The sequence below is a fragment of the Emys orbicularis genome, chromosome 11 (genome assembly GCF_028017835.1).
Source record: "Emys orbicularis isolate rEmyOrb1 chromosome 11, rEmyOrb1.hap1, whole genome shotgun sequence".
Taxonomy (NCBI): Eukaryota; Metazoa; Chordata; order Testudines; family Emydidae; genus Emys; species Emys orbicularis.
In genome coordinates, this window is record NC_088693.1 from 18374919 (window position 1) to 18394388 (window position 19470).

At 41.0% G+C, this 19470-nt stretch overlaps 1 protein-coding gene across 1 annotated transcript in view; it reads right to left on the minus strand.

The window, feature by feature from the left end:
- The window catches only part of ZRANB3 (zinc finger RANBP2-type containing 3), a 114013-nt gene that overhangs the window by 62387 nt on the left and 32156 nt on the right, over positions 1-19470 (minus strand). Inside the window, exons 6-8 of the mRNA XM_065413674.1 lie at positions 12694-12872; positions 8375-8606; positions 4412-4497 (exon numbers count right to left, since the gene is read on the minus strand). Of these exons, the coding sequence (XP_065269746.1) occupies positions 4412-4497; positions 8375-8606; positions 12694-12872 (497 nt within the window). The remainder of the gene's footprint in view (positions 1-4411; positions 4498-8374; positions 8607-12693; positions 12873-19470) is intronic.

Sequence of the window (19470 nt, forward strand, 5' to 3'; positions counted from 1 at the left end):
CTGTTTATACATCCTAGGATCTCATTAGCTCTTTTGGCCACAGCATCACACTGGGAGCTCATGTTCAGCTGATGATTCAAACCCCCCCACCCCCAAATCTTTTTCAGAGTCACGGCTTCCCAGGATAGATTCCCCAATCCTTTAAGTATGGCCTCTATTCTTTGTTCCCAGATTAAAACACATATTGTATGCATGCGCCCAGTTTACCAAGTGATTTATTTTAGATGACTCTGAATCAGTGACCTGTCCTCTCCATTATTTGCCACTCTGCCAATTTCTGGGTCATCTGCAAACTTTAACATGGATCATTTCATGGTTTTTTTCAGGTCATTAATAAAAAAAACCAGACCCACTCGATGACTATTTCCTGTTTACAGTTATATTTTGAGACCTATCAGTTAGCCAATTTTTAATCCATTGATTGATATTTAATTTGATATTATTGTCCCATGTAATTTGATATTATTGTAGTTTTTTAACCAAAATGTCATGCAGTACCAAGTCAAATGCCTTACAGATGTCTAGGTATATTATGTCAATACTATTACCATTACCAACCAAACTTATAATCTCTTCAAAAAAAGATATCAAGATAGTTTGATAGAATCTATTTTCCATAAATCCATGTAGATTTGCCTTAATTACGTTAATCTTTAGCTCTTTATTAATTGAGTTCTGTGTCTGCAGCTCCATTATCTTGCCCGGGATTGATGTCAGGCTGACAGGCCTATAATTACCCATGTCAACCGGTTTACCCTTTTTAAAAATTGGCACACCATTAGCTTTCTTCCAGGCTTCTGGACATGGTGATTTAAAAATGTCTGACTTTAGTAGCTTCTGTTTAACATCTTCCAGAGACACCAGTGGAATGGAAAGAGTGTTATTACCATATGATGAAACTGTACCATCTGTTTTTTCACCAAATACAGAACAGAAATACTTGTTGAACACTTCTCCCTATTCTGCATTATTATTGATAATTCTCCCACTTCTATCTAGTAATTTAGACATTGCTTCTCAGATGAGGATATCATACTTCCCTAGGAGATCTTGTTGGTTTGCTGTTCTCATCTGGAAAAAAGTAGTAGAATAAATCTTTCTTGCTAAGGAGTTCAGTCTTTCTTTGGGGTCGACTTAATTCTCCCCTGCCGCAATCTCTCTTAATGGCTATGATGATGAGGGAGGTGGGTCGGAGCAAAAACATTCAAAGCCTTGCAATGGTACATGGTATCGTTTGTCTATATGTTTGACTGTCGGGGCTAGCAACACTGGTGTAAGACACAAGGCTTTCACTGGCTGTCAGAGGGTGTCATTAATCAGTGAGACTACTCTTCCTGGAGCTGTTGCCTGAAAGGTGTCTAATAACTTGGGTATTTTCCTTTACCAGTTCAGCTTGTGTACCCAGACTAGCAGCCATTCTCCTAAGTAAGTCCTGATAGGATTCAAAAACTTCTGGTGGGTTGGGAAGATGAACCTCAGACCACTGAGTCATCTGGGGAAGATGAGCACAGAATTGCTGGAAGTGATGCTAATTTGTTGATTCTAAGATTGATTCTCTGGCAAATACTCCTCCAAAAGAGGTGGTTTGAGAGGACAGGCATTTTTCATTACCTGTATCACAGGCCATTATGGGGGTTGGTCCACACAATAAGGGGATCTTTCCCCATCTATGTGAGCAAGGGGCACTCCACAGTGCCCAGGGAAGCCACTGCAAGACGGCATAAGGCTCAGGAGGCCAATACATACATTTCCAAGATGGTGTGTCCTTGCTATAAGAGCAATGTTCTCGATGCTGATCTTTTTCCTCAGTTGGGTGTGTGTAGGACATAAAGGGCTGCTTTCACCATGGTGATAATGGAGACGAGTTGGAGGACTCCAAATCAGAGTGGGTGGAACCCTCTGAATAGTCAGTGGGCATCAGTGGTGCCTGACCTGGTGGGGCCACTGGATGACCTCATTTGTCCATAGTCCAACAGGGGAGGGGGCAATGTCAGTACTGGAGGGGGAACTGTGGTTGGTATAGCAAAGGCATCCCAAGAAGTAGAAGACCTTAAAGAGGGATCCAGTATTGAGAAGTTGTCCTCTACTGGGGCCAAAGAACAAGATGGAATTGGTCCCGATTCTGAGGGATGCTTTAGTACTGAGATAGCTAACACTGAGGTTGAGGATTTAGATGGCACTAAGAACGATACTGGCCCAGCAGCCATCTTTGTCAATACCAAAGTTGTCAGTGATAGTAGTCTCTGTCCTGGAGTTAGAAATGCACCGATGTCCTGTATTAATGGAGAAGAGGATACTGACAAACAGAGCAAATCTGTTGCTGCCACACAGGCATAAGAGACTGCCAGTACAGAAAGCAGCAGAGCCACTGCGATATCCATAAGTATTAAAGTCAACAGCTGTACCACTGACGGTTCTGGAGTCAATGGTATGGTACGGGGATCCTCTCACCTCAGTACCAGGGAGACACTAGTTGACGGTCCAGCTCTACCCCAGGTATCTGAGTCTTGTGGACATTGTGAGCCTGTTTTTGCCAAAAATGAGAAATGAATGTCTTCTATTTTGGATGACTCTGATCCATTTTATGGATCCTTTTATGAGGGATCTTGGGAGATGACGGATTGACTCTTCCCCTTCTCAGGGAAGAATCAGAGTTCAGAGACTATCAGCAACTACCATAGAGGTAGAGAATGCCTGAGGAAGGCTGGCCCCATGATCCAAAGAGGGTCCTGGTGCCAAGACACCTTGTAGCCTGTTCTATCACATGCTGTTTCAGGTAAAGATCCCTAGAAATCTGTGTTCTCTTTTTAAAAGAATGACAGATATTACAGAAAAGTGTCAAATATGGTTTACGGGTGCTTAACTAAAGGAAATGTGTGGGGGCCAGTGTTGGGGGTGCCACAAAACAGGCAGTGCTTGAAACCCAGGGAATGCTGCATAGCCTATGGTGCTGAGAATCATAAAACTATAAAACTAACTAAACTAACAACTACACTAAACTACAGGCACTAGCTGCTACTATTTACAGTAGTGAAATCTCAGCAACAAACTGTGACACAGAGAGAAAATCGTGAAGAGAAAACCCCTCAAAGGGAGGACTAAAGTCATTGACAATAAGAAGAAAATGAGAGAGGATTGGGGTGGCCTTCCCCTTATATAGCCTTGGGAGGGGCCACTAGGAGGCACAGGTCACATGTGCGACCCCAACGAGTACTGCTGTGGGAAAATAGTCTCCATCTCCAGTACAGTAGGCACGGACATGCCAAGTAGAATACACGTCTACAACCACTCGAAGAAGAATATCGTCGACTTTTTTCCTGCCTATTTGCATTTTTAATTCTTCTAACACACTGGCTAATAGTTTGACCAAATTGGCATCATCAGGACTTACATTTTATATATAAAAAAAATCTAATAAGTGCTAAAACACCTAACGAGAAAACATTCTAGGTCAGTCCAAAGCAATAATTTACAAATAGCAGCAGCAGCCTGGTCCCTATGGCTTTCACAGAGCACAAGAACGAACAGTGCAATCCTCCCTCTGCCTTTCACGGCACCTTGCCTCCGCAGTGCCCATTAGCAGTGCTTAATTTGTAATGAAAGGGATGCCAGGGCTCAAGCAATTTTTTTACATTCATAACTCATGCAGCAAGCCCGGAGATGCCGGGGCTATGAACTGCCAAGTCTAGAAGTGCCAGGCTCAGCCCTGGCACAAATAAAGCACTGCCCATTAGCCTCCCTTACTTATAGGCTCTAGGCTGTTTCTGAACGTATAAAAAATAAATAAATAAAAATAAATTAATGGAGATATCCTATGTCCTAGAACTGGAAGGGACCTTGAAAGGTCATCGAGTCCAGCCCCCTGCCTTCACTAGCAGGACCAAGTACTGATTTTGCCCCAGATCCCTAAGTGGCCCCCTCAAGGATTGAACTCACAACCCTGGGTTTAGAGCAGGCCAGTGCTCAAACCACTGAGCTATCCCTCCCCCCAGACTAAATCCACTGTCATCCAGCTCATCCAATGAATGTGTCAGCAGGGAAGGGCCCAATATCCCTAGAGTACCGACAGCAGGAGACTCTGAGAGAATAACTCTAGCCAAGGGCTCTTTATAACACTTGGAAATAGCAAAAATCCATGGCAGTGGAGGACAGTGGAGAGGAATCTTGGCCATGTGTGTGTGATGGGGGGTGGGTGCAACCTCAGTCCAGATCCATCCATGTGGAATTCTGTGTAAATCCATTATCTGAATGATATCAAGGGGCTGCACACACCCTCCTGGTAGCAACGGTTTGCACTATGGCAACCAAACTATTACAGTATGTTTTATTTTTAATTATTTTCTTATTAGGATTTCTCATTTATCACAAGATAAAAAACAAGACGTTAACAGAGAAATAAAAACGCAAGTACCTGACATGAGCATTGCAGTATTTTTTTGCATATTCATTCCAGGTTCCAAATCTTCTTGGAAAAAGTGCCTCAATCTGCATGAAAAGCTGTAAACAAAGACACCAATATAAATAATAAAATGTGAGGGGTCCATACCATACAAATGATCTTTAAACACATTTTTCTCCAGACCCTTAGCCCCACCAAAACTATTTAAAAATAATCTTCATTTAATAAATCATTTGTCTGTCTTCTATTTTCTACAGGCTATATTACATAAATACAAAACTTGAAACACATAAATAACATTACATAGGAGATTTCATGTACTCCTCAGATTAGATGTTATGCATACTGTTTTTCTTTTTTGCTTGAGCAGGAATTTCTTTATTTAGACTTGGAATTTCATGCACATTATCCCAGAGAAGCAGAACAATGGAACAACTTTCAATCTCTAAAAGAGATCATGAAGAAAGGGGGTCTGGAGACCAGAAGAATCCACTCATAAACTGTGTTACTTTCAAGGCCCTCCAGGTACACAGGAAGTACCCTCTGAGACATTGCAGGTATGACTACAGTTCCAGCTGAGCGTATAATTCCCAGTTCGAGGAAACATACTCAAATGGCTCTGAATGAGCTAGCTCTCTAAAAATAGAGCGTAGCCGTGGCAGCACGAGTGGCAGGCGAGACTAGCAAACTGAAACAATAGGTACATACTCAGGTCAGCTAGCACCTCCCACAACCAAGGCTGCCAAGGCTACACTCTATTTTTAGTACATTAGCATGATCAGAGCTAGCATGAGTATGTTTCCTTGAACTGGGAATCACCTGCAGCTTGAAGTATAGACAGTCCCTGAGTTTAAAGGGCGTAAGACAAAATTGATGCACAGCCCTCCGGCAATCCCATTTACTCTGCTGCCCCCTCAAATTCTCTCAGATCACTTGCACTATTTCAGTGTTCCCAAGCCCACATATGATCTGTCCTGATCCCCCATCAGGAATTAAGCACCTCTCAGTGTCTTTTCACTTCCCCAAAGGCTTATTTCAAGACAGCAGGTGGAAGAGATACTACTGTTTTGGGCCACATTTTACACAGTTTCTGGGCCAGGAACATTTTGCTCTTATTTACCTGCTACACATCAACAATGCTATACATTTCTGCCACACCTTCAGAGGATTTCACAGCAAAATATTTTACTCCTGGGGGAATTATGCGTCACTGCGGTGCAGCAGAAAAATCCCCTCCCCCTCCCCCCGGAGATTCTCTTTGCTTCCTTGCAGAAAATAATTTATGTGGGGAAGCAAAGAGAAGCTGCACCAGTGCTCACTTACCCCTCCCCAGCAGCTCAGATGCATCTGTTCAGACAGCTCGGGGAGAGGGGTCTGGGGATATCCCAGCTGTCCAGGGACGTTAGTCCCAGCTGGGTGTGGGGGAGGGAAGGGGGGGGAAGGAGGAGGACGGAGACAGAGTTCCCCCTTCCCCGCACAGAGCAGCCGGGGCTGGGTCAGATCAAACTCCAGAAACTTCTTCTGGCTGCAGGAAGCTCTGCACCGCCGGAGATTGGGGGGGAGAGGGGGGAGGGGCTTTGCGGGGGAAGTGTCGGGGTGCGGGTGCGGTGTGGCTCAGTGTGGGAGTTTGGGTGTAGGGGGGTTGGGATGCACAGCGGTTGGGCGGACAGGGGGAGCAGCTCCCTGTACAGTTACCCCTCCCCCCACCCATGTACCCGGAACCTCCCTCGACGGAGCCTCCCCCTCCCCCCCCGCATCAAGAGTCCCCACACCCAGAACCCCCTCACTGAGCCCCCAAACCCCTACCCCCCCGAGCCTCACCCCCTGCATCAGGAGCCTCCCACACCCAGACCCCCACCTCACCAAGCCCCACTCCCCCAGCCCCATTCCACTGAGCCCTAACCATCTTCACCTGGACATCCCTGCAGAGTCCCATTCCCCCTGCACCCAAACCCCACATCTAGCCCCTGTATATCTAGGTTCCCCCCGCACCCAGACCCCCCACCAAACTGCCTGCACCCAGATTGCGCCACACAGAACCTTGGTACTCTTGAGGGAATTCTAAACCAAAACATAAAATTTTTTAAAATTATGCAAATTTCTGCATATTTTATTTGTCAAAATAACACAGAAACACAACAACAATATAACCACACCATTTAAATTATTTTGGTAATATATTTCAAAATATTTGTCAGCAAATAATTGAAAATGGTGTGATTATATAGTGTTATTTTGATTAATAAAATATGCAGAATTTTGAAGAATTTTTAAATATTGTGAGCACAATTTTTTGGTGCAGAATTTTTCATTTTTTTGCACAGAATTCCCTCAGGAATATTACATAATGTAGTTTTTACAACGGTGATAATTTACTTATTTGCTTTTTTTCCTCCCAGCCACTGGCATCTCTTCCATTCTCAAGGGCTTGAGTTTTGACCACAATAATACCGGCCAAATAAAGACTTCTTTGGAACTCTCTTTGAAGCCAGATAGTGCTGCTGCTTAATGATCTCAATGTGCAACTGCTGAGCAACGTGAACAGTTCCTATTATGAATTTCCTGCCTTCTCCACCCCTCCCCCCGATGCAAGTGGGCTGCCTTTGCTGTATGAGCAAGAAGTTGCATGCCCTCCCAATGACCAAATACCCCTTTAAATGTTTCTATTCTAATGTCAACTGTCTACCAACTCTCTTTTCTCTGGGTGGATAACAAATGAGCAGTTGCCTTTTCAAACTATATTAACATTCTAAATTTGTTTCAGAAAGGTTAAAAGGGTAGGCAGCACACAATAGTCCCCCTCTAAAAAAGCAGGCAGCCTCTGAAAATCAGTTGGTTTTTTCCTTATCAGTTCGAAACCTGAGGTGCCCTGTACACATAATTAGGGCTGTCAAATGATTAAAAAAAATAATTACGATTAATCGCAGTTTTAATAGCACTGTTAAACAATAATAGAATACCATTTATTTAAATATTTTTGGATGTTTTCTAGATTTTTCATATATACTGATTTCAATTACAACACAGAACACAAAGTGTACAGTGCTCACTTTATATTATTATTTTGATTACAAATATTTGCACTGTAAAAAAGATAAACAAAATAAAGTATTTTTCAATTCACCTCAGCTACAAGTACTGTAGTGCAATTTCTTTATCGTGCAAGTGCAACTTTAGGGGTTTTTTTTTTACATAACTGCACTCAAAAATAAAACAATGTAAAACTTTAGAGCCTCCAAGTCTACTAGGTCCTACTTCTTCTTCAGCCAATAGTTAAAACAAACAAGTTTATTTACAGGAGATAATGCTGCCCTAATAGATACTGTTCTGAACCCATTGGTAATGTTGAAGAAATGGGATTTGAATCGTATAGAGCTTGCTACTACCCTAGAACAGAATTCTTGATGGGCAATTGTATTAAACCTTTTGTGTCATGAGCCGAGAGATTTCAGGGATTCATAGAGCTTTTTTCCCAGTTTTTATTAGAGCATTCCTAACACTAATTAATGTTCGGTGAAAGTATTAAGTAAAAATTATCATACCTACTTGCTTTTCACATGTTGGGAAGATTATTATTGAGAACTTGTTAACTGAATAAAAAGCATTATTTTGCACTGAATTCAAAGTGAACCAACAAATCTTATCAAATATTGGTATTAGTTAAGCACAAAAATTATATATATAATAGATTAGTTTTCCTTGAAAGGCTACTCTCTAGTGTCATCTTTCTGACTGTTGGTATGCTTGAAACAGTAAGTACAAAAATACAAATATATTTTATAAAATCCCAATATAACCAACACAAAATTAAGCAACCTCTTCTGGTTTCTGATACTCATATTTCATATTGTAATAAGTGCATAAAGTAACAGAATGTCCCAGTGCATATAACTGTATAGATCTACAGGCTTTATAAAACGATATACTTCATAAATGAACCATCATCCCTTTAAAAAAGAACAATATTTTTAATACCTCTTCAGGTCTTCCTAGAGCAGGAGTTCCAGTAAGAAGAATTGCTCGTGCAGCATTCTGCACAATTGGCAACAAAATCTTGCTGCGGGTTGCATTCCTGGATTTCATATAGTGAGACTCATCAACCACAACTACCTTGAAATTTTGTTTGTACAAAGTATCTACTAAAGTCTGTGCATCTGTAGTTAGTAGGCCATAACCCAAAACTGACACTTTGCTGGTCGATATTCTCCTAGAAAAGAAAATCCAGGGGTTTGGTTATTCATTTATCATAACAGGACTAACCCAGAAAGGAAGAAAGAAAAGTGAATATGCTGAAAAAGTCTTACAGAAACCATCTCCAGTAAGTGTGCATAAGGCCAAATACAACTGCTATACCTATTGGTTTAAATGCCAAAATTTTCTAATATCAACTGTTCAAGCATCTGCAACATTGGCAAACTACACACAAAAGTTCTGTAAACACTTCACATTCCCAGAAAAGATATATTACACATAACATTATACAATGATGCATGACAATGCATCAAGGATGCCAATGACTGAATCACAAGCTCCCAATGTACTGCTGATGAATTCAGTACACCCCAAACATGTAGGTAGCTACATACAAACTCGATGCTAAGATAACTATTTGACTGGCAAGATATGCTAGAGATGCAGGCAGCTACTTAAAGTTAATTAAGATGAGATTGGTGAAGCACCTACAGAAACTTTATGACTGTTAGTTAATATGGACAAATATAATTGACATCACAGAAAAATGTATACATCTAAGATAAATATAATAGGGTTACCATATGTCCGGATTTTCCCGGACATGTCCGGCTTTTTGGGCCTCAAATCCCCGTCCGGGAGGAAATCCCAAAAAGCCGGACATGTCCGGGAAAATAGGGAGGGAGGGCCCGGCGGTGCTCGGCCGGGGGCCGGTGTCGCTGGGGCCGGCGGTGCTCAGCCGGGGGCCGGGGCCGGCGGTGCGGGGCCGGGGCCGGCGGTGCTCGGCCGGGGGCCGGCGCCCCAGGGCCCGAGCCAAGCCGGGCGGGAGACGCCGGGGCCAGAGCCTCTTGGCCTGGGCCGGCCGGCCGCCGGAGGGAGCCGCTCGGCCGGGGGGGCCGGACTGGACTGGGCCACGCCGCGCCCCAGCCCCAGCTTACCTGCTGCCTCCCTGTTTCAGGCTTCCCGCGAACATTTGATTCGCGGGAAGCAAGGAAGGGGGAGGAGCAGGGGGCGGAGCGTTCGGGGGAGGGGGCAGAGTTGGGGCGGGGACTTTGGGGAAGGGGCGGGGTTGGGGTGGGGCCGGGGCCCCGTGGAGTGTCCTCCTTTTTTAAAATTAAAATATGGTAACCCTAAAATATAATAAAGTGGTTTCTTGCACTGTTCATACGTACAATCTTACATTGTGCATTCTTACAACCTCATGGAGACCAATAGAAACAAAGATGGAAAAAACAGTCAGTGGAGCACACCAAAAGAGGAGATGACAGTTTTGGAAGTCGCCAATTTCCCAACTAGACATAGATTTCACAACCTTTTATACACCTTTTTCATTCCACACACATACATCTGGAACCAAATCTTATCACATCTTAGCCCCCTATTCATATCTGGTATTGCGGGAGAGGGTTATGATTGTTCATATGTGGTATGCTGATTTGCCATAATTACATTTCTGACAGTTAACCATTGCATCAGTCCATTTCCCAATAATTTTAATATGTCAGTGTGGTTAGCTCTTATTCCAAAAAGTCCCTGAGATGTGTTGTGATAACTGGGTCTTCAAATTTACTCTAATTATGAGCTCAACTGTAAACAGTATGTGAAAGTTCATAAGATGTCACAATAACCTGTGTCACAAATGCTGAGGTGAAAAGGTAAAAAACGGAGACAGAAAGACTGAATTATTCCAAACAAAAAGGCCTACTAATATAACTCAAGGACTATGTTAAGAACATGCTTAGCAAACAAGAAAAGTGTGGAGCCAGAAATCGATGAACCAAAATTGGTGCATCAGAAACGAGGCCTAACTAGTGGACAAAATAATGAAGGGATGGGCTATTCTGTCTACCGCTCCCTTTGTGGGTCCTTAAAGAAAGAGATTTTGGGGAGAAAAACTGGCTACTGGAGTGAGCTTCACCATCATGGCTGCCACCCCCACTACCTCCTTGGACTCCCTGAATCTTTGTCATCCTGATCCTGAGAGCTGTCCTGACCAGACCAGACGAAAGAAAGGGACCCAGATGATATTGCCACCTCTACTGGCTCCAGCTGAACCCCAGGCAACAGCTGGGATGAAACAGGATTGGACTTTAACAACAACAGCGACAAAAGTAGCTTCAGCCCATCTCAATTAACTTCTCTTTTACCACCAAAGGACAGTTATTACCATCTTTGATACCATCTAAGAGACTGTCAAACAAAGGAGGTTTTCCTTCTAAAAACTCTCTCCAGCTAAATGGAATGGGAACAAGGGATGTTGTTAACGTGAAAGCGAGACTTAATACTTTAAGTTTCAAATGGTTTAACTGTTTTTCTTTTTTAATCTTTAATAAAAGATTAAGAAAATTTTTAATGATATATTTACTATGGTATTAAAGCAAGCTGAAGTCTCTAAATACCAAACCCCGAAACTTGTTTATCACTGTTTAATGTTGGACAGTGACTAGGTTATACTAGCACCACCTAAATTAATACAACAGATGTTACCATCTGTTTGCTTGTGGTTCACCTGGCTACCACAAGATGCATTATTAAACTATTACAAAATACATATTACTAAGTTTTATAACCTTAGGCGAAGCACATATAATTTCATAACCTTTGGTCATGCACATGCTAACTTCCACCACACCTCACTCTAAGCCTTTAACAGTTAAAACCTACAGCTAAGCTTATTTTTAATAAATATATTTTGGCTCTTCTACTTGCTATTACAGCTTCAATAATGTCCTATAAGCATATTTAAGAAATAGATTACATTTTACTCAAAACTATAGACTCTCCAAGTTCAGGTCAAGGGTCAACAGTCAACAGCATCCTGAACTTTGAGATGTGACTTAGTGCAAAAACTGAAGCTGGGTTTGACCTATTTTGGTCAAGAGTTGGGAGACAGATGAGGCATGGTTTGAGTTGTACATGGTATCTTCAACCTGAACTTCAAGGTAGGCTTGGTTTGAACTTCACCCTCAGAATTGATTCTGTGAGTCATCCCTGAACTAGAGCCTGATAAAGGCAGATGCAGTGCTTAGTTATTCCTGTGCTAGCCTCTAGCCAATCCACAACCTAGAGCTGGTCTAGTGACTTTTAGAGCAGCTATATAAGTCTCATAGGAGAAACAGCAACTCAGTCTGCCACACGTCATTTCATGGCTTGGTACTCTCCCCTGCCTGATAGCCATGACAGACTCCACAGCCCTTGGCCTGCTCCAGCCCTGTTCCCAATCCTACTCTCGCTTTGTTCTGAATGTGCTCTTGAATCCTGACTCTGGTTCCAACCTTTGGCTCTGATTCCTGGCCCAGCTGCCACTATGATGACTACTAGGCCAGACTGCCATCGCTCCAGACAGTAGGCCAGACCCTCCACATCTTGGTTTCTGATAGATACTAAGCACCATCAAGGCATTGCAATGAAGCACAGAGTGCTTCAGCGCCTTTGCAAATGAAATAGCTGAACTCATAGTCCAAAGACAGCTTTTGAAACCATTCTTGCTGATCTCAGTTGATTGTCAATGCCAACTGTTCCTTAACATCGAATGATAACACTTTTTTCCGGCACTTTCAAATATTTCCAGGATATTTTTATGTTGGACTTATTTGGTCATCGCAGGGAAGGGTACAAATGTTTTGAATAATGCCAAGTGGAACCTGGATGTCCTATTTGCAGTAGATGTCTCTATGAGTAGTCAAGTCATTGCTGGCATTCTTCAGACATCAGAAAGAGCATTTTTCCTTGTCCAAGAAAGACATTTTATAAGTGCATCCAGACATTACTGTAAATCACTATGTTGCTTTTGAGATTAAAAACTGGCTTAAACTGAAAATCTTGGCCTAAATTTTAAAATCACTCCACTGAGATAAGGAAGCATTATAGCTTGTATTTAATGGGGAAACTAAAGTTAAGAAGTCAAGTTTCTTTCTTTAGGTCACACATGAATTCTGGTAGAGCCTGAAATAAAACCTATGTTGCCTAACTCCCAGTCTTGTGCACAAGACCATCATTTGCTTTTCTAGATGTTGGGCTGTGTGAATTTCATTTAATTTACAGGTGTTTACTGAACAAATCATGACAGACTTTTGTGGAGAAGAATAAGAAACTTCACTCACCCAGTGTCAGTTTTGTTCTGAATGATGCTGATATCATCTGGACAGAGTTCTGGAATCCATTTCTCCATCTCATCAATCCAAGGGTACTTCAGAGATGAAGGGACTACTATTAAGAGAGGCCATTCCTTTTTATAGTAGTAAGAAATGGCAATTGCTTGGATTGTCTTCCCCAGTCCCATCTAAGAAAGACACACAAAAAAAGTAAAGTCTTTACCTGCATTTGAAAGGAGAGCATAACCTGCACACCTTTTATAACTTCCCAAAGTAGATGAGTTAAAAAAAATGGAGGGAGAGAAGACCAGTAAAAGTGAGAAATGAGTAGAAGGGGCAAGCTAATACGTTGTGGAAAGAAACTGCAAAGCATGGTTTTCAATTAAAATCAAAATAAACTGGTAAAAAGTTCTTGGGGCCTGATCCAGAGCCCATTAAAACTGATAGAAATGCTCCAATTGACTTCAATAGGCTTTGGAGCAAGCACAAAATCTTCACCTCCTTGAGCTCCAAAAGGCCCACAGAAAATATATTCAGCCATTGGGCAATTCTTTGAGATGTTTAACTTCAATTTATAGTAATCTTTTTTCTACTAAATTATACTCAAATTGTATCTGATTGTTTTACATGGAATAGTATCCGGTTTGTATGCAGATAGAGTCAATTTAAAAAAAACTGTAAAAATTGTAAGATGTAATGTAAAGGAAAAAAGTTTTATGGTCAAACTATATTTAAGAGAAATGGATTTAAAAGAGTTTACAAAATACATTTTCAAATTTGAGAATGTTTTGCATCAAACAAGTAGAAATATGCATCTCTTGCATAAATTTTAGATGAACAATATAACTGTCTGGGCTTTTATTTAGATTTATTTGTCCCATCAATACTCTAGAACTTTACCAAAACATTTTAAAGTGACCATTAAAAAATCTCCTTTGACTATCTCGCTATGAAAATGTCCTCCCATTTTGTAGATCACAGTACATCCTTTCTAGATGATGAATTGATTTATGGCTCAGCAAGTAATTCTGTGAAAACAAACAAAATTCAAACCTCGGCACTGCAGTTAATGAGAACTGCATCTTTCTGTAGCAGCTCTGTAATAAGAGTTTGGGGCAATGCTTCTGGAGTTCACTAGAAACTTCTTATTAATTCTGGAGTATTGTCAGAAAAGGGAGAATTAAATGTCTTTAATTCAGGGATAGGCAACCAATGGCACGCGTGCCAAAGGCGGCACGCGAGCTGATTTTCAGTGGCACTCACACTGCCCGGGTCCTGGCCACCGTCCAGAGGGGGAGCCCTGCATTTTAATTTAGTTTTAAATTAAGCTTCTTAAACATTTTAAAAACCTTATTTACTTTACATACAACAATAGTTTAGTGATATATTATAGACTTATAGAAAGAGACCTTCTAAAAATGTTAAAATGTATTACTGGCACGCAAAATCTTAAATTAGAGTTGGCACACCACTTCTGAAAGGTTGCCAACCCCTGCTTTACTTCAATTTATTGAAGGCCTTCCTCTTCTGTCATCCACAAAGGAACAGTCCATAAAAGCAAGCATTTTAGCTCCACCTACTGGAAGTAAGATCGCAAAGAGCAGACTGCAAACTCCCAGTGGGTATATAAACCCAGCCTCCAAACCTCATAGCCCAGAGTCAAGGAAGAAGTAGAGCATATTCAAAATTAAGAAACTGTAAGAAAAAGAGAGGAATACGGGATTGAAGAACAGAAAGATAAAGTTACCACTAAGTAATGTCCCTTTCTCAAATGTCCTGTCTTCTCCCACAAAACAGTCCAAAAACAACAAGCTGAAGTACTGTAGTGAAGTGGGCATACTTGATGAGCCTAGTACAACCTCCTTTGGTCAAGAGCCATTAAGAGAGGGTGGGGTAAGTAACAGAGGGATGGGGCCATCAGATGATGTTTGATGAAGGAGTGAAGAGAGGATCGAGTGTTATATTCCTCATGATATCATCTCAGCTCTAACTTCCCAGAAGGGGGCCCATATCGCTTTTATAATGGCCCCAGTCATCTAGAGAAGGTTGTCTTGCTTGCTATTATGCCTTACAAATATAGCCCTTAATAACAATGGAAGAAGGTGGTTTTAGTGGCCTACAATCCTTTTTTAGGATCCTAGAAATAAGTTCTTAGGCCTTCAGTATATTTGAGTGTAAGTCAAATATAATGTGAAACCTCTTCTGGAGGAGAAACACTGGTAAAGATGATAAGCAGACAACATTTTATTAACATGAAATTATTGTTTTTTTGACAAAAGTGACAGAGGTAAATATAATGCCAGATAAACTTAACTTAAAGGAGAATCAACACTGAAAATTCAGTCTTGACATAGCAAGCCAACAAAATAGCAAAGTGTTACTTTCATCAACAGAGGCTGAGAAGTACCATCCCTATACCACAGATTCAAAAAGAGGCCCATATAACTCTAGGTAGGTAACCTTTGGTAGGGTGGAAAGGTAAAGGCTCAATGTTTGGACCTTTAATGAAAAAGCACAAAAAGCATGGCAGTGTAAGGATAAGAATCCCCACTCAAATAGGCCACCAACAATGGAGATAATAATAAATAATAATAAATAATAATAATAATACCCCCTATTTGTCATATACACCTCTACCCCGATATAACGCTGTCCTCGGGAGCCAAAAAAATCTTACTGCGTTATAGGTGAAACCGCGTTATATCGAACTTGCTTTGATCCGCCGGAGTGCGCAGCCCCGCCCGCCCGGAGCGCTGCTTTACTGCGTTATATCCGAATCGCGTTATATCAGGGTAGAGGTGTAGTACTGTACATCAGTAGATCACAAAGTACATTACAAAGAAGGTAAGAGATGGCAGATGTGAACTCTTAAGGGCTTCAATTTAAGGTTCCTGTTAAAAATGCCAACATATCTGAATATTCCTAGAAGGAACAACTAAGGTAAGTTATTGTAATGACCTGGGAACCTACCCTTCAGATTCCTGGTAAGATCTTTTGAACTACCAAAGAAGAGGTTGGCCTCAAAGAATTCTGCTTGGATTTCCCATGGAGTCAAGTGCATTCTGGAACAAGACTTCGGAAGCTTAATCAGTGCTGTGTGAATACTCACAGTAAAGACATGATCAGCTCAGATACGTATCTAAGTATAGTATATTAGTGACTTGATATAAGGAGATCTCAATAACTAGTCATCATAAGGCTCCTCCCCAAGCACCACTGGGAGATCTCATAGCAATGACACTAAGATATAGACAAATCTATTGATATTAGGGGGGAAAAAAGAATTAGTGGTGGTAGGCACTTTAGGAAGAGAAGATTAAATTTTTAGAGAGAGGTGTATATATAAATACACCACCTCATCCACACAGCTATTGAGAGCCTAAGGCAACAGTATACTGGCTGTTAATTTGGAATGCAATATGGTAGCAAAAATTGAATGAAATTTGGAGTTACATATACAGACACATTACATCACAGAAAAGGGAGATGATAATCCCTCACTTCCAATTCTGGTGACATGACAAATGGAATGACCACTTTACTTCTGGGCACCTCAACACTAGAAAGATATGAACAAACAGAAGAGAAAACAGAAAGGAGCAACAGAAGTGACTGACACATTTGAGGGACTGATTTATGAGGAAAGTTTATAATATTCATAGTAGGGCTTGGCCAAATGACAATTAAGAGGGCAGAGGAATGTTATAATCCTCTACAAGTATTTGAAGGGTGAAGATACTTAATACCTAACACTTACAAAGCATATTTCATCTTAAACACTGGACAAAAGTTTAAAATCAATCCTCAATACTTATGTGATGTATAGAAGTTTTTTAACCCTTATTTTATGTATGGGAAAACTGAAGAAGAGAGGGTAGCCCATGGAATATAATATATCTAGGAAAACCAGGATGAGAGATGCAATAAACAAATGAATAAATAAATTAGACTGAACATCAGGAAACATTTTCTATTGGTAAGAATTATTTTGCAATGGAATAGTCTCCATATGTAAATGATGGGAGTACCATTTCTTGAGTTATTTAAAAATTAATTAGACAAATCACTTAAGAGTATACTGTTGGGAACATTCCTTCATTAGCAGACAGACATGGTTCTTTGGAGTTGATATTTGATATGAAAAATAGTTATTGGATAAAATATGTATTTATGCCATTTTCTGCAATGAAAATATTTCTGAAATAGGTTATAGACAAGAAGAATGGTTTAAGTGGTTTGATGAAAATCCACAACAAAAATATGTAATGCAGACCACTGATTGATGTAAGATCCTACCAAAAAGCTAAGAATAGATTTTTTTGGACTGGAGTCCATTTGGGAGCTTGTGGAAATGAAAATATTTTAATGGGAAACACTATCTTTGGTTATCAATAGGGCCCTACCAAATTCACGGTCCATTTTGGTCAATTTCACGGTCATAGGATTTAAAAAATCGTAAATGTCATGATTGTAGCTATTTAAATCTGAAATTTCACGGTGTTGTAGGAGTCCTGACCCAAAAAGAAGTTGTGGAGGGGTCGCAAGGTTATTGTAGGGCATGGGGGGCTTGCGGTACTGCTACCCTTACTTCTGCACTGCCTTCAGAGCTGGGCAGCTGAGAGTGGTGGCTGCTGGCTGGGAGCCCTGCTCTGAAGGCAGAGCTGATGCCAGCAGCAGTGCAGAAGTAAGGATGGTATGGTATGGTATTGCCATCCTTACTTCTGCACTTCTGCCTGCAGAGCTGGGCCCTCAGTCAGCGGCCGCCACTCTCCAGCTGCTCAGTTCTGAAGACAGCAGTGCAGAAGTAAGGGTGGCATGGTATGGTATTGCTACCCGTACTTCTCCACTGCTGCTGGCAGGGTACTGCCTTCAAGACTGAGCGCCTGGCCAACACATGTGGCTCTCCAGCTGCCCAGCTCTGAAAGCAGCGCAGAAGTAAGTGTGGCAATACCGCGACCCCCCCCTTGCAACTCCCTTTTGGGTCAGGCCTCCCAATTTGAGAAATGCTGGTCTCCCCCAAGAAATCTTTATAGTATGGGGTAAAAGCACACAAAAGACCAGATTCCATGGTCCATGACATGTTTTTCATGGCCATGAATTTGGTAGGGCCCTAGTTATCAATGTAGATTTTTCAGCACTGACCGTAAAAGTAGAACAATAGCAGATATGCTAACCAAAGTGCTTTCAGACTGCAAATCTTTCTAGGCAGGAATATTTTTGGTATCTAACTTTCTACACTATTTCAATTTATGGGCAATATAAATGGATAATAATTCTGTATTAAGTGAAGTATTGAATGCACAATTTATGAAGTGTGTACCCAGGATAAAAAATTAATAATAGTGTTAATTATAAACAATATTATATTTTTAACCAACTGAAGTAGATGGAAATTAAAATTAAATTAATAAGGAATATTATAAACATTTTATCCATATGAAGAACAGTACTACAACTGAAATACAGAGCTATCATTCAGTTCATTATAACTAGAGGATAATTAAGACAAATCACAGATAATCCCCTTATTGCAATTTTGAGTGAATAATAATTTTATTTACAGTAGATGGTGCACATAATCTTAAATAGGCTGGGTACCCCAAAGGAAGGCAATAAAAAGATAAGTACAGAGGAGGAGGTGAGTGAGTGAGTCAACTGGTTCACAGCCTAAAGAAGAAAATCAGCACTGAGAGGTAAAATACTGAGCTACAGATAAAGAAGAAACCGATATGTTTAAAATAATATAGCAACTTCAAAATATATTTCTTAAAATGGTTTCTTCTTGAATTTTTAATCTATCAATAGTACTTAATTCAACATGCCAAAACAAAACAAAACAAAACCAAAAACCACACACAAGCCTCAAACCACTTTTTAACCTGGAAGACTAGTTTTTAATAGATTCTGATTCATGCACCTTGAATTCTAAATGGTTTTGGACCTGGTTATCGGCTCGCCTCTTCCCAGAAAACAAGGTTGCAGTTGAGATTAGTAGAAGTGCTTGAGCTGGAGCTCCCTCAATATAAAGAAGGAGGAGCTGCTGAGAGGAAACTCACTCTGCAAAGTACATTTTGAATCCAAATGGCCACAGAGCCCTACGGGTCCCTCACTCACGCACTCTAGGCAGGAAAGCTCTAGGGGCCTAAAAATATCACTCAGAGAAGCCTACCGGGCCCCCAACCCTTGGAGAGCCCAAGGGATATTAAATCTAACTGTAAGCCTTTGCATCTCTATCACTTGATCACTCCATGCTATCAGACCCTGGGCCCTCACCCTAGGCTGGAGAACCCCAGCAGCCCTATTCCCCACCTTGATTCACCAGTGCCCACATTTGTTAATCTTTCATTCTGCAAAATGCAATTTCCCCCCATATCTTCTCCACAGTTGTTAATATTAGGGTAAGCAGTCCTCTATTTAGTGTGTGTGTGTGTGTGTGTGTGTGTGTGTGTGTGTGTGTGTGTGTGTGTGTGTGTGTGTGTGTGTGTGTGTGTGTGTTAATTCACAGATAGACAAGATGGGCACTTAAAGTTGTATTTTAGAAATTTGAAGAAACTAAAATAATAAATATAATGATGTGTACCTGAGTAAGACAGTCAATGAGTTATGTTCCTAGCTCCACAAATGACTTAGCAAGCTATACTGAGAAAGAAAAAAATTCTGCCTTGACTCTATATGGTACTTTGAAGATATAGTATGCAAGTGACATGATTGGTTACACAGCATAGTCAAAGGCACCATGCTGTAATATACAAAGAATTTACATTTCCCTAAGAAGTCAAAGAATCA